The sequence below is a fragment of the Apium graveolens genome, chromosome 5, assembly GCF_009905375.1.
Source record: "Apium graveolens cultivar Ventura chromosome 5, ASM990537v1, whole genome shotgun sequence".
Classification (NCBI taxonomy): domain Eukaryota; kingdom Viridiplantae; phylum Streptophyta; class Magnoliopsida; order Apiales; family Apiaceae; genus Apium; species Apium graveolens.
Genome location: NC_133651.1, coordinates 301,364,500 through 301,377,756, shown reverse-complemented (window position 1 = coordinate 301,377,756; position 13,257 = coordinate 301,364,500). Strand labels below are relative to the sequence as shown.

Sequence of the window (13,257 nt, the reverse complement as noted above, 5' to 3'; positions counted from 1 at the left end):
ACTCTGACTTACGGACTCCGAAGGTGTATGCCTACGGGGGACGCAGTCTTTTTATTATTAACAGGTTTTTTGGAACCATTGTGCAAATGGAGTGGGGGAGGCCACGTTTCTATTTTAGGGTCCTTAAACTACGGTTGTAGGTAGATTATAAAACTGATACATCAGAGTACAAATATTTTTTCACTGAAGCAAAACCCGTTTTGTTAGAAGATTATCAAATTACGGTTAATCATTGATCAATTATACTTAATTTGTTTCTAATAGGTTGATGTATATATTAATATACTTTTTTATTTTGTGTCGTACAAACGTTTTTTTGACTTTTCAAAGTCGAGTTTGATCAAACATTAACAATTCTAACACCTGCTCGAGAATATTAAAAAGGAGAATTCACGGAGAGCTATTTTCAACCAGTGAAAAGATCATATCTCACAATTCACAAGGAAATGTTCGGGGAGGAGGTTTATTAGTTTCAAAGCCCCAAATGGCTAAGCTTATTGTCTTTTAAAAACAGTTGCATAAACTATGCAGAGCACACATTAAAATAATATCGGCCCATCAGCATTCATTATTATTTCATGTGTAATCAAATAAAAAATCGTAACCAAAACATTTTGACAAGTAATTAACGACAAACTGTTATCAACAGTATACACATGATTGTTAACAAAATATGCATGCTAAGGTGCACAAAACCAGCTTTTATTATATGTCCTATATATATAAAATTCTCAACGTGGAGATGGCGGATGTGCATGTGGTGGTGGTGAGGAATGTGGCGGTGGTAGTGAATGTGGTGGTGGTGGTGAATGTGATGGTGGTGGTGGTGGGGAGGTGGTGGAGGTGGTGGAGGTGGTGGAGGTGGTGGAGGGGGCGGAGGGGGAGGTGGTGGTGGTGGTGGTGGTTTTCTTGCGGAACAACCCGAAACACCACAATCCACAGGATGGGAATAAAAAGCTTTGCACTCATAAGCTGACCTTTGCAAAGGTCTCTCAAGCAAACAATTCATCCTATCATTTATCAGCCAACTTCAAGCACGCCTTAGGTTCACCACAGAAGTAATTATACGAATAAGTAAAATTCTCCAATCTTGGTAATGAGCAAATACTCGCGGGAATTTCACCGGAAAAGTTGTTATGAGCAACATTAAGTTGCTCCAAGCTCTTCATTTCTCCCATTGACTCCGGCAAACTTCCACTAAGCATGTTATTACTCACATCAAACACTGTTAAACGCTTCAATGACCCGATTTCCGGTGGTAAACAACCAACTAAATTTGCGTTTGAGATGATCAACTCGTTTAGGGTTTTTCTTCATTTTGGCTATAACTCTCCGGAAAACACCATTGATCTTATTATTTGCCAAAACCATCACGGATACCGGAGAGTTACCAAGTTTTTAGGGAGGGAGAATGGAAGGTGTTATTATTTATGAACATGCGTCGAGCTTAAGATCGGAGAGGCCTGAAGGAACCTTTGCCATTGAAGTTATTGTATCGAATATCGAGAAATTTGAGTGAAGGAAGTGAAGAACTACATTAGTGAAACTCCCCGAAAAGAGGTTGTTACTATATCTAGCTCATAAAGAAGAACTAGATATTTATAACTTTCGGGTAAGTTTCCGTGAAACTTGTTGGAGTTGATGTGAAAGAGGAGCACGATCAGTGAGAAGACAAAGAAGTCTCGGGTAAGACACCCGAGATGTCTCCATGATTTAGGTCTATTCCTGCAACAGTTTGGATTTTAGGGTTGTCTAGGGCAGGTGCCACAGTAAACTCCAGTGTAGTTGCAAACATGTGGTCCATACCAACTCTGAAGTGAAGTTTTTAGGGTCTGATGTGATGCATGTTTTAAGGCTTGGAGTGCTATTGTAAGCTTTTTCGAGTCTAGGGTTCGGATAAATAGGCGGACACTTTAGGTGGTGTTGAAGAGGGTGAAGATACAATAGGCGACAGTCCTATAGGTGGCAACTCTATGGATAATTGGTGGGAAGGAGTAAAAATGAAGAAAGTTGAAAGAGAGACAAACACACAAAGAAATGTGTTTATCTTCATTTGATGGTATTAGAAGACTCTTAATGATGTGGTATTATATACATGTGTGCTTAATATACCATAGGAAGATGTGGTTAGTTATTATTTAGGAGTATTTGATTTATCTCTATAAATTATAAGCCAGTGGTTATTGATTATTATTAAATTGATCACTATTCACTACTAACCTCCCTGTTATATCAGAAAAACTTACTTTAGTCACTTGTAATTAGTATAAAAACGACGACTTCAAGTATAATTTTAATCGCCGTCTTGGTTCTTATATATAAAAAACTATGCTTGAAATAGATATCTTGTCGGTTCTTATTCAATATCTATAAAAGAACTACACTTAAAATAGATATGACTTTCTTCAGTAAATCGCTTTTTTGTTCTTTCGAATGAGATTATTTAGATGGAAAAGACTACTGTTTCGAACTTATCTATTAGCAGTTTACGTTTGAAGTTGTGTTATATAAAATATACATACTTGTTAGAGGTGAAGACAATTGTTAATTAGTAGTATGATCATGATGTACGTACAAGTATGTAACTTTCAAGCTTATCCTACCATGAACATTATTTTTTATTTTTTTGTGCATTGCAACCGTAGACTGGTAGAGATAGTTTAGGTTGAGTGAAGGCGATGAAACATACATATGTTTTTTAATAGGGTCATGTTCCCTGATAAATAATGGTTCTAATAATTTGTTGGTGAAAAATTTCCGCGAATAGGTTTAACATTTGAAATCGATGTGAATGTATGGTGGCTTTTTATTATATCCGCACTTAAAATTTTCGCGAATAGGTTAATATTTGAAATCGATGTGAAAAATTACTCAAATTACATGCAAAGACATCGCTTGATTTTTTAAAAAATATCGCTTTTTAGCCGATGTCTATAAACAGATTTCTAAAAGTGTGTCACTATATCCGTACTTAATTTTTTTTATTCTAGAATTTTTTCTATTCGCAAAAAAATTTCGTGAACGGATAATTTGACTAGAAGATGTGAACTAGTGTCTTTTATATATCGTATATCAACCAAATACACGGTTTACAAGAGGTTAAATCTTATATTCAAAGAAATGAGCAGAGTCTGCTTACTACTAATTAGAAAAGTAAAAGGTTGGGTGAGAAAGTTAATATAAAGAAATGAACACTAGCTATGGTAGGAAAATCTCCAAAATTGAGTTTGTGAAATGGTCACACAAATGATTTAAGCTCAGGAAACGGTCAAAAAAATAATATACATGTGTGCCTCATGGCTGGAAGAAGAGGTGAATCAGTGGTTGAAGAATGTTTAGGTTTGAGGTGTGAATCTGAATCAACTACAATGGGCTTAGCTAGTTGGATTAAGACTTCTGGCCAACTGTATATTTAAGTACATGTCAACTACAATGGGCGTGAAACGCTTACATTATTAATATGCAATGCAATTCATTCAGATATGGCGTACAAGGCCTAACATAATTACCATATTTTGTTCAGTTGGGTGTCACTTAATTATCCATACCTCCGTGACATTAACTCACTAAGCACCTACTAAACTATGCATGATTGTTTAAACGAGTATGTGATTCACATTACAACTGAGAAGAAAGAGAACAGCACAAATACACAATAGTGTACCTTTTATATAAAGGTTAGTAAACATTAGCCACAGTAGTCACATACCACATATTAGGCTATTTTGATCAGTACTTCTCGGAATTTCTGGTATCGTGGATAGGGACGGATTTCCAGAGTACGATGAGACACATGCCTCCTAAAAGATTTAGTCAAATTTTCACTAATAGAAGCACCACCACAAAATCTGAAAACATATTTATAAGAACGCGGGAAAGAGCCCCCTGAAAGCATATGCTTGGTTATAGACTTACAGTGAAAGCACGAAACTTTAAACTGGTCATGGATAGGGAAAGATCAACAATCACACACACACAAACTCACTCATGATATCTATAGCTGGAGAAAAAGATACATGGACGTGAAGAGAATAACAAAAACCCTAAAATATCCAGGAAACACACAAACTATAAAAGTTCTGGAATGTTGGAATTTCACAAGTCAACTACCTAACACTTGAGAACTAATCATAGTTGACACCAACATATTCTTTACTCAATATATTCCTTGAGCTATTTTCCTAACAGGTCTTCATATTGGGAGAGGGACAAGAGAAATGTATACATAAATATTATACAGTTGTAATATGGAAAATGTAGAGATACTAATCGTAAGCAAGTATCTTAATGTTAAATATAATAGGCTTCTTGTTCTATTGTCAATTTTCCACCTAAAGTTGTTGGAAGTAAGAAATGTTCCTGGGAGCAATATTTTGAACTCAAATAAAAAAATCACACACAACTGCATAGTGGTAGCATAATATATTGGCTTTGGCAGTTCAAGAATATATCAGGGGAAGAGGACTGGCAAGTAGGTTTTGTTCTCAGCTAAGAAATTGAAAAATATCCTTTTGATATAATCAGACCATTCAGCACAAGTTACAAATTCCAAGTATTTTTAATTTATTATATATTTTATTGATCAACTGGGCTGTAAACAACTGAGGTCTGCAGTTAGGAAATTACACCAACTAAGCTATGTGATTAGACCTAACTTGTAAAAAAACTTCTGCTTAACACCTAACTTAAAGGAAAACATTTTGACAGTATTTTAAAATTTGTTCTTTATTAATCAAGACGTCGAGGCTACCTCGGTAAAGGAGCGTGTGCATGAGTATTTAAAATTCTGTAACTTACCTTTACCAAAAAACAATCTTAATGAATCATAGTCGTAATATTTCTAGTCCTCTAGTTTAGACATTTTTAATGCCAGATCAAAAACATACACTCAACACAAACTGAAGGATGAAATATTAATAATGGCACAGGGGCATAATAGTCAAAGTTCATTTATCATTAAAGCATCTTATTTAGATTACACTGAATAATTCTCCATTACAGCGCCTAAACCTCTACGATGATATACTCTTCTCGCTATAATGATCCGCTAAAACATGACATATCTACAACGAACATATATCAAGGGATAATAACTTACTGTTAATTAGATAAAAATGCTTCACATAGTTACATGTTACCTCCAGCATTGGTCGAAGAAGGTTTGAAACACCCACAGAGACGACCCTTCTTTTTCCTGATGCTACTTCTTCTGCCACCGTGAATAAAATCTTGCAAGATAACTGTAGTTCTGCTCTTTGTCCTGGAAAATCTGTTAGTAACTTTGTTTTTCTTCCCATCTTCCAGTTGCAGCAAGGCGTAATGGATTTTTTGAATCTCTAACTGCAATCTTCCGATCTTCTCTGACTCTTTCCGCGCCTGTTCTGAAACTTTCTTTTTTTGGAAACTAGCTGCCTTCTCCAAGTCTATAGATCGTTGCCCATCTTTAGAAACTGGAATGTCTTCAATCTTCCTAGTCATTTGACCATTCAGATTAATCAGTTGTATAGTTGTTTCTTCAGCTTCTAACAACTGCTCCTTAACAGTCTCCAAATCAACATTCTTAGTGTTTCTGCTCTTCTTGTTTGTGTCCAGTTTTCTTCTCAGATCCTGCACATTTGTCTGAATATTTGCCAGTTTCTGACCATCAGAAGCAAGTCTCTCTAATATCTTTTTCTTGTTCCCTCCTCTACTAGGCATTGACGTAGTCGTGGAGACCTGTAATTTATCAACACCCAGTTCCTTCTCCATGTCTAACTCTGAAGATGGATTTTCACTCTGATGCTCCACATATTCAAAGTCGTTGTAAACAACATTCTTTGTGGGTTCATAAACCTGGTTTTGTAGCTCAATCAAATTTTGATCAACACGGTGGTTATCTTCATTTGTTTCCCAACATAAACGTATCTGCTCAGCTGGAAGACTATTTCCTCTCCTGCTTCTTCCATATAATGAACCACCAGACACTTGGTTGAGTGGAAAACCTTTCATTAGAATCACATTCTTGACTTCGAGAATTTCAGGCATAGTTTTCTGGAACTTGAGATCATCCTCAAGTTTTTCGTCCTCCTTATATTTACTTTTCTGTCGAACTGATCTACCTCTAGATTTCAAGTCTAGAGTATCTTGCACAGAAGCTTCTAATTTCATGGCAGGCCTTGAACTCTCCAGTCTCTCAAGCCTGTTCATTTCTTCCACGACAACTTTTTCTACCTCTTTAATCCGGTTCTGCAACTTCTGCAATTCCAAAATTTCATCTAATACATGCAAATCTTGATCTTCCATCTTTTCATGAGCATGAAACTCCGACTCTATATCCTACAAAATGCAAATTATCAAGTATTAGACCAATCAATTCGAGTAGAACAACTGAAATGAGAACATATAATTCAAATTGACCACGTTCATACCACAGTTTCTAAGGAACAAAAGTGAAACGTTGACTAATAAAATGTGAGGATGTCAATCTTCAGCTAAACCCATTTAAAGTAACTTATAAAGTAATCGTAGAAAATTGATAACTACAACTAAAAAGATCTTTTAAACCAGCACACAAAATTATCTTTAAAAATTCCTGATATGCATTCATTTGCATATAAATTTTCCTCCAAGAAATCTCATTGGGTAATGGGTATTTGCATTCCAATTGATAACTAGTAAATTTGACACAAACTTATCTTAACTAAACACAAGAAATGAAAATAGTCCAGCCTAGGAAAAAAAGAGTTTGAACATTATGTATACAGAACTTGTGAAATTCAGTAAAATCAAAAAGTAATTAAATCAGTTTCATGAAAATATGTATAACCTTTGGTGTTTGATAGTTAGCTACATCAAGCTTTGCCCATGCATGGAAATTCTGCTCAAGAGAATACACTTCCTCCTTTATAGAATCAACAGCAGGAGAGTATGGAAATATCTGGGATTTCAATCCTCTAATTTCACTTGACTGGAAGCTTACTTCTTCTTTCAACAATTCGATTTCCTTTGTCTTTGAAGCATTTTCATCTTGCAAACTCCCACACACTCCACAAAGTTCATGCACCTTATCTTCAAAAAGCAGTTCACGAATTGCAGAAAGTTGAAGATCAAAACAAAATGTTGCAGCCTCGGCATCCCAGAGCTCAAACTCATTCTGTTTTTCTTGCAGTTCCGAACTTAAATACTCCTCTCTAATTCTTCTCTCCTTAATTTCTTCGCTTAACATAGCCAGCTCAAACTCTAAGTTTCCTTTCACTTCAAGCATATCTTGAAGATTCTTGTTCTGCTTGAAATTGTCTTCAGTCTTCTTTTGAATTACAATCTCTAGATTTTCTCTTATGGATTCTGACTCTTCATATTCTTTCTTCATCCTATCCACAGCTCTTTGCAATTCTGAGTTCAAATTCTCAACCACTGCAAGCTTCATTTCTGCATCAAAGAGCTCTTCTTCCCCTTCGCTCAGGTAATCATTTGCACTTAATAATTCTAGCTTCAGTCTACAGTTCAAATTTTTAAACTCAGAGAGATCCATCTCCAGTTTCTCAAGTAAATCTGCCATAAACAATTTTTCTATTTCATGCATGCCTAACTCCTCTCGCAATGTACTCACCTCATTTACAAGTTCACAGTTAACTTCGAAAAGTTTGCATATATTTTCTGAAAGTAATTTCAACTCCTCTGCATTCTTAGTCCTCAAACTACTGAAAATTGTTGAAAGATTACCACATGCTGATGAAATTTTGATGACAGCGCTATCTTCCCCATTCACTTTTGGTATATTCTGCATCATATCTGAGAATGATTTCGACAGAGCTCTGTTTCCTTCAAATGTTTGAGAATACTCTTCCTTTGATTCGAGGAAAGAATTCTGCATGCCAGCCTGCTTAATGTTCAGATTTTGCGCTTCAGCATTAAGCACCTTAACATGGTGGTTTCCCATGGTCACAGATCTCAATTTTCTGTTCATCTCAAGAAGTTTGTGCCACTCACTTTGCATAATCAAATACTGATCTGACATAGTTTTCGAAACCTGGTCCATGCAATTTTTCTCTGATTCAACTTCTAAGCCCTCTAACCTCAGATGCCCAAATAAAGTTAGGAGAAGTGAGTTCTCAATAACTAGCCGTTGCATGTCATCATTGTATTTCGAGAGAGAGTGCTTCATCATTCTAATATCCTCTAATATATGTTGCACTGATATATGATCATTTCCAGAAACATTTTCAGAGCCAATACTTGAACCATTTTCAAGAGCCTTCCGAACTTGACGCAATCCCGATCTCAGCTTCTCAATTTCAACCAACATGAATTCCTCTTCCACCTGTTGCTCAAGATTTTCATTCTCCAGCTCTGAAATCAACTGATCCGCCAATTTGGAAGCTTCAATTTGTTTCTGACACTCAGTCAATAGCAAATAATTTTTTTCTTCCATATCTGCCACAAATTTCTGCAGGATATAGATCTCGAACTGGGAAACAACAGATTTTTCAAATTCTTCTTGAAAATCTTTCTTACTTTGCCTACTTTCTTCCTGGAGGAGGAAAATTCGCTCCTCAAGACTAGCCAACCTGGATTCAGTCAGCTGTTTTAAACTTTCATGCTCATGTTTCCCCACTTCCAGGGAAACCATTAAATCTTCTAGTGGAGAGTGTGGTGTTTCTTTTGCCATCTTCATTCCAGAGTAGTTTCCTTCGAATTCTATAAATCTCTTTTCCAAATTAATAATTTTTCTTTCAACTATTTCCAACTGTGCAGCAAGTGTGCTTCTTTCATGTCGAAGATTAGCTTTCTCATCACCAAGAAACTGGCATAGTTCTTCTAAGCTCTTTGATTTCTCTCTTAAACTTTGCAACTCGCTATTTGCAAAACACAGTGAACTTTCAGAAACACTGTTTTGCTCTGAGAGTTCCTGCATAGTCTTGGTGATAACTTTTAACTGGGATATAAGAGCCTCTTTCTCAGCAACAAGGGCACATTTTTCGCCTTGCAGGATGTTGCAAGATTCTTGCAGTACCTTAGCTTGCTCCTGTGATCCTTCCAAATTACTAGTAACATCTGACAGGGAGCTCTCAAGTGCAGCATTTTTCTCCAAAAGTTCCACCATGTTTACTAACTTTTTGTAAAGGATTTCTTTTTCATCTTTGTCCTTCTCATTCATTTGTTTCAACTGCAAGTTCTCATCCTGCAACTCCCTTACTGAAGTGCCAAAGCATTTCGGATCTAAACCAACCATCTCCACTTGTTTTATTAATGTTTGGTAGTTTCTGTTCAAGTAGACTATTTCCTCTTTAAGACAGGAAATTTCATTCTGAAGAGCATTACTTTGACCCAATTGCATTTCTACTTCTTCATTAAATCTCTCCTTCATCCTAGTCAAGCCAATTATTTCATTTTGCAAAGCCTTCATAGACTTTGTAGAAGATGAATTTTGTTCCTTTAAACTACAATTTTCATCCTTAATCTGCTGAATGTCTTCCTCCAGACCATGCCTGCACAAATTTATGTCCTTCAACATCTCAAGCCCATTTTTAAGCTCCAATGTCAAATTTCTCTGCTCCTCTTGAGATTGGCAGTGCATATTCTGCAATTTAACGAGGGTAGCTTCAACATGAGCATACCTTGAGCGTTCATCTTGCAGACACGCCTGGAGCTTTTCTAGGTCTCCATGCTTCTCAGTAAGTTCTTTCTCTTTCAGAGTGATCTTCTTGAATAGATTGTCTGCCTCCAATCGTAGTGTTCGATTTGACATCTCCAACGTATCACATTTGTCTTCAGCAGTTTTAAGTTTTGTAGCCCCCGACAGAATTTCATTTTTCAGGAAACTGATTTCCCCTTGGGCACAGGAGATTTCACTCTCCAGATTAGATATTTTCTGTAAGCAAACCTTATACTGAAGAGCTGTAGCCTCTTTCTGTGCAGTAACTTCAGCAAGAATTACCTTGAGCTTCGCAACTTCGGTTTCAGCTACCTCAGCTTGCTGTTTAAGATGTCTTGCATCACTTTCCACGACGAATACCTTTTTCTCCAAATCAGATATCTTCTCTAGACACTGTTTGTACTGAAGAAGCCCTGCTTCCTTTTCCCCCTCTAATTGGGAAAGTTCTTTCTTTGAGATTTGAGTTTCAATCTCTGCTTTAAGTGTTCGCTCCTCAAGTTCTTTTGCATCAGCTTGGGTGTGCAAAATCGTGATCTCCAGGTTAGATATCCTTTCCAGGAAATCCTTGTTTCTATCAGAAACAGCATCCCTTTCTGCCTCCACTTTAACAATGGCTTCCTTCAATGAAGATAATTCAGATTCAGCTTTGCTCGCTTGTCCACTTAGCTTCTTTGAATCCATTTCTGCAGAGATAAGTTCACTCTTCAAACTCGATAACTTGTCAACATTCTGTTGATATTGATATTGAACAGCTTCTTTTACAGCCTGCATATCAGTCAGTGCCTTCTTCAAGTATTGAACTTCTCTTTCAGCTTTAGCAGCACGCTCAGACTCAGAAAGGAACTTGACATTCAGTTCCAGATTTTCATTCAATAATTTAGCCACTTCGTTCCGTGGACCGTTTAGTAAACTTCCTTCTTCAGACTTTATGTTACCTGGCACCCCTCCTGTGCCAAAAATTGAATCGTGATGTTGCATCCCTGTGACATCAGAATCTCCCGGATGAAATTGAAAAACCTGAGCTGAATGTTGATCAGATGCAGGAGACATCAATGCATTCTTATCTGAGTCATCTTTATTGAAAAATGAAGTACTGATAAGCGGAATTCCGGGCATGTGAAGTTCTGTCACATTGGCAGATCCTGAAGGTGACTCATCAGCCAGTGCAAAAGGTACCTGGTCAGGAAATGCATTTGCCATGGTTCGATGAGCTTGGCGAAGCTCCCCTGTCGCATAATCATACCTTTCAGCTAGTGCACGATATGCTCGGTAAAACTCCTCAACCAGTTTTATGAGTTCAGGTCGCTTTTTATAATACATCTCCGCTCTTCTTGCAAAGGAATCAGCGTCTTCTTCAATGAGCTTAATCATTGATTTTACTTTAGCATCCATATCTGTTCAAACAAGATGCATTGTGTTCAGATCTGAAGTACGATATGCAGAGGCAAAGAAACAAGTTAAAAATTAATTTAATTTTCATGTACATCCTTCAGGTTTGCAGAAATTTAGTTGTATCAGTACATTGTTGTAACTGTATCTCTGAGGGCGTACAACTTGGAAGTTATAACAGAAATAGATATTTGTTTAAGAGTATGCATCCATTTAAAGCTTTAATTAGTGGATGGATAAAAATGATAACATTAACATATATAGATCAACACAAATCCCTTTAAGTTATGTTAAACAACATATTTTATGCTAATCTCTTGTCATAAATATAAGCTCAAATCCATATTCCTCGGACATCCTCTCAGATAGGCAATTTGCAGAAAATATCACTAATAAATAAACTGCATTGAGCAGGTAGTAGCTGCCAGAAGAGATACTCATCCTTAAAAAATATACAAGGAAAAAACAATACCTGTAAGATTATCTTGTAGCCATTTGGAATTCTTCGGGCTAATGTGGCTGTCCCACCACCAAGAATACAAGCGACTTGACTCAGAGTGTGCCAATGTCGCCATGGCTCCAACAAAACCTCCCAGAAAACTTCTAACAACTAGTAGCTAACGATCGATCAAGACTGATGACTAGCTCTCTTACACCTGTCCACACATAAGTTAGTTAAAAACGGCAGCAGAATGCAAAAGCTAAACACATAAAATTCAAGAGCGCTTAACAGCTAACATCGGCTTCCAGAGCTACTACATTTCACAAATTAACAACTTGATCAAAGACACATTTACATGGTAACATCTAAATGGAAAATGCAACTCAATGATTCAACATCCAAGCCACTAAACACAACAAAATTCTGATCGATATAAAGAGAAAACTTAATTAAAATCTTAAACCTCATTAATTTAACAAGCTGCAATTTTTCATATATTACTAGCCTATCCATATCAATTAGTAGGAACATCAACATTATATTAAAAAAACATAAATCGTAAACATCAATACTTGATCCCAATTCAAGAAATAACTCATCACAAACTAACAAAAAAAAAACTTTTCCAACAGAATAAATAAACAAACAAAACACACATATAATCCAAACATAGACCAATTCAACCAACCAAACCAAAATCAAACACAAAAAAGACATGATCTTTGCATAAAATGGCCAAAAGGGTATCCGAAAAGCTATCAAGATCATCAAACTAATGACTAAAAAAAACTAACCAATTTCCTAAAATTTCAGCAAATGTGAATAATCTGATGAATGATCACAACTAAAAAGGCTCTCGTCTGCATAACACCAATCACCCCATTTCTCCTCACCAGCAAACAAAAATCTCTCCCATAAATCTCTCCAGAGTAGCTCTTAAATTTAATGTATGATTGGTAGTGTGTAAGTATCAGTGTGTGTTTGTGTGTGAAAATGTTGACAAACTGTAAAGAAAAAGACAGCTTGAGTATAAAAATGAAAAAAAGTTAAAAAAGTAACAGTATTTTTTGTCTAAAGGGTGCAATTATTTAAGCAAAATAAGAAAAAAAAAATGATTATCCTATATATACGCGTAATTGATTATGGACATTTATTACTATATACATGGATTGTCAAGGATATTACAAAATCTTGAATATTTCATTATGCAATATAATAAATTTAATGCTTAAATTGCAGTTAAAGTTTTTATATGTTAATAGGAATATATTGGATATCAATCAATGTGGATTTTCATCATGCATACAGCTACTTTTTCTTGTGACTCGTCTACCGTTTAAAAATTGAAAATTAATTAACAATGGGACAAATATTCTTCATGGATTTGTCATAATGCTTTTCATGTTGTTTGCATTCAAATTATAAAAAATGTAAATTCCCGAAAACCACGACGGAATTTTGAGTTATCTATATTTCATATTCTATTTACAAGTATTTTTTACCGGGTAAATGATAAATTTAACCTATTTTTATATAAAATTAATAAAAATAACCAATTTCTACAAAGCTGACCAATTTTGCCTGATGGGATACCCGACTGTTGAGTATTCATTTTATTTGAGATATTCAACTTTCAGTGGAATATGTTATATATGAAATACCCAAGTATCAGTGTACTGAAATACCCAAGTATCAGTGTACTATCTTATAAAAATTAGGATACTCAAGTGACAGTGGAGTATTCAATCGGCTAAAATTGGTCACTTTTTTCAGAATGATTATTTTTGTTAAT

The 13,257-nt window shown here is 35.8% G+C and overlaps 1 protein-coding gene and 1 pseudogene across 1 annotated transcript; both read right to left on the bottom strand.

Annotated features, from left to right (window-relative positions):
• Nucleotides 1-545: 545 nt before the first annotated feature.
• Nucleotides 546-3,945, bottom strand: LOC141661111 (leucine-rich repeat extensin-like protein 6; annotated as a pseudogene).
• A 988-nt stretch (nucleotides 3,946-4,933) lies between these two features.
• LOC141659255 (protein NETWORKED 1B-like) lies at nucleotides 4,934-12,477 on the bottom strand. Its single transcript, XM_074466052.1, has 4 exons — nucleotides 12,260-12,477; nucleotides 11,496-11,679; nucleotides 6,806-11,028; nucleotides 4,934-6,315 (listed from the first exon to the last, which is right to left on the bottom strand). Exons 2-4 carry the CDS (start codon nucleotides 11,596-11,598, stop codon nucleotides 5,128-5,130), a joined length of 5,514 nt encoding a protein of 1,837 aa, XP_074322153.1. The 5' UTR covers nucleotides 11,599-11,679; nucleotides 12,260-12,477; the 3' UTR covers nucleotides 4,934-5,127.
• Nucleotides 12,478-13,257: the final 780 nt, after the last annotated feature.

Coding starts and splice junctions, on each gene's coding strand:
- LOC141659255 (XM_074466052.1), bottom strand. CDS start 11,598: ATGGCGACATTGGCACACTCTGAGTCAAGTCGCTTGTATTCTTGGTGG. Junction 11,029..11,495: donor GCTACAAGATAATCTTACAG/GTATTGTTTTTT, acceptor TTGTTTGAACAG/ATATGGATGCTAAAGTAAAA. Junction 6,316..6,805: donor CTAACTATCAAACACCAAAG/GTTATACATATT, acceptor TGCATTTTGTAG/GATATAGAGTCGGAGTTTCA.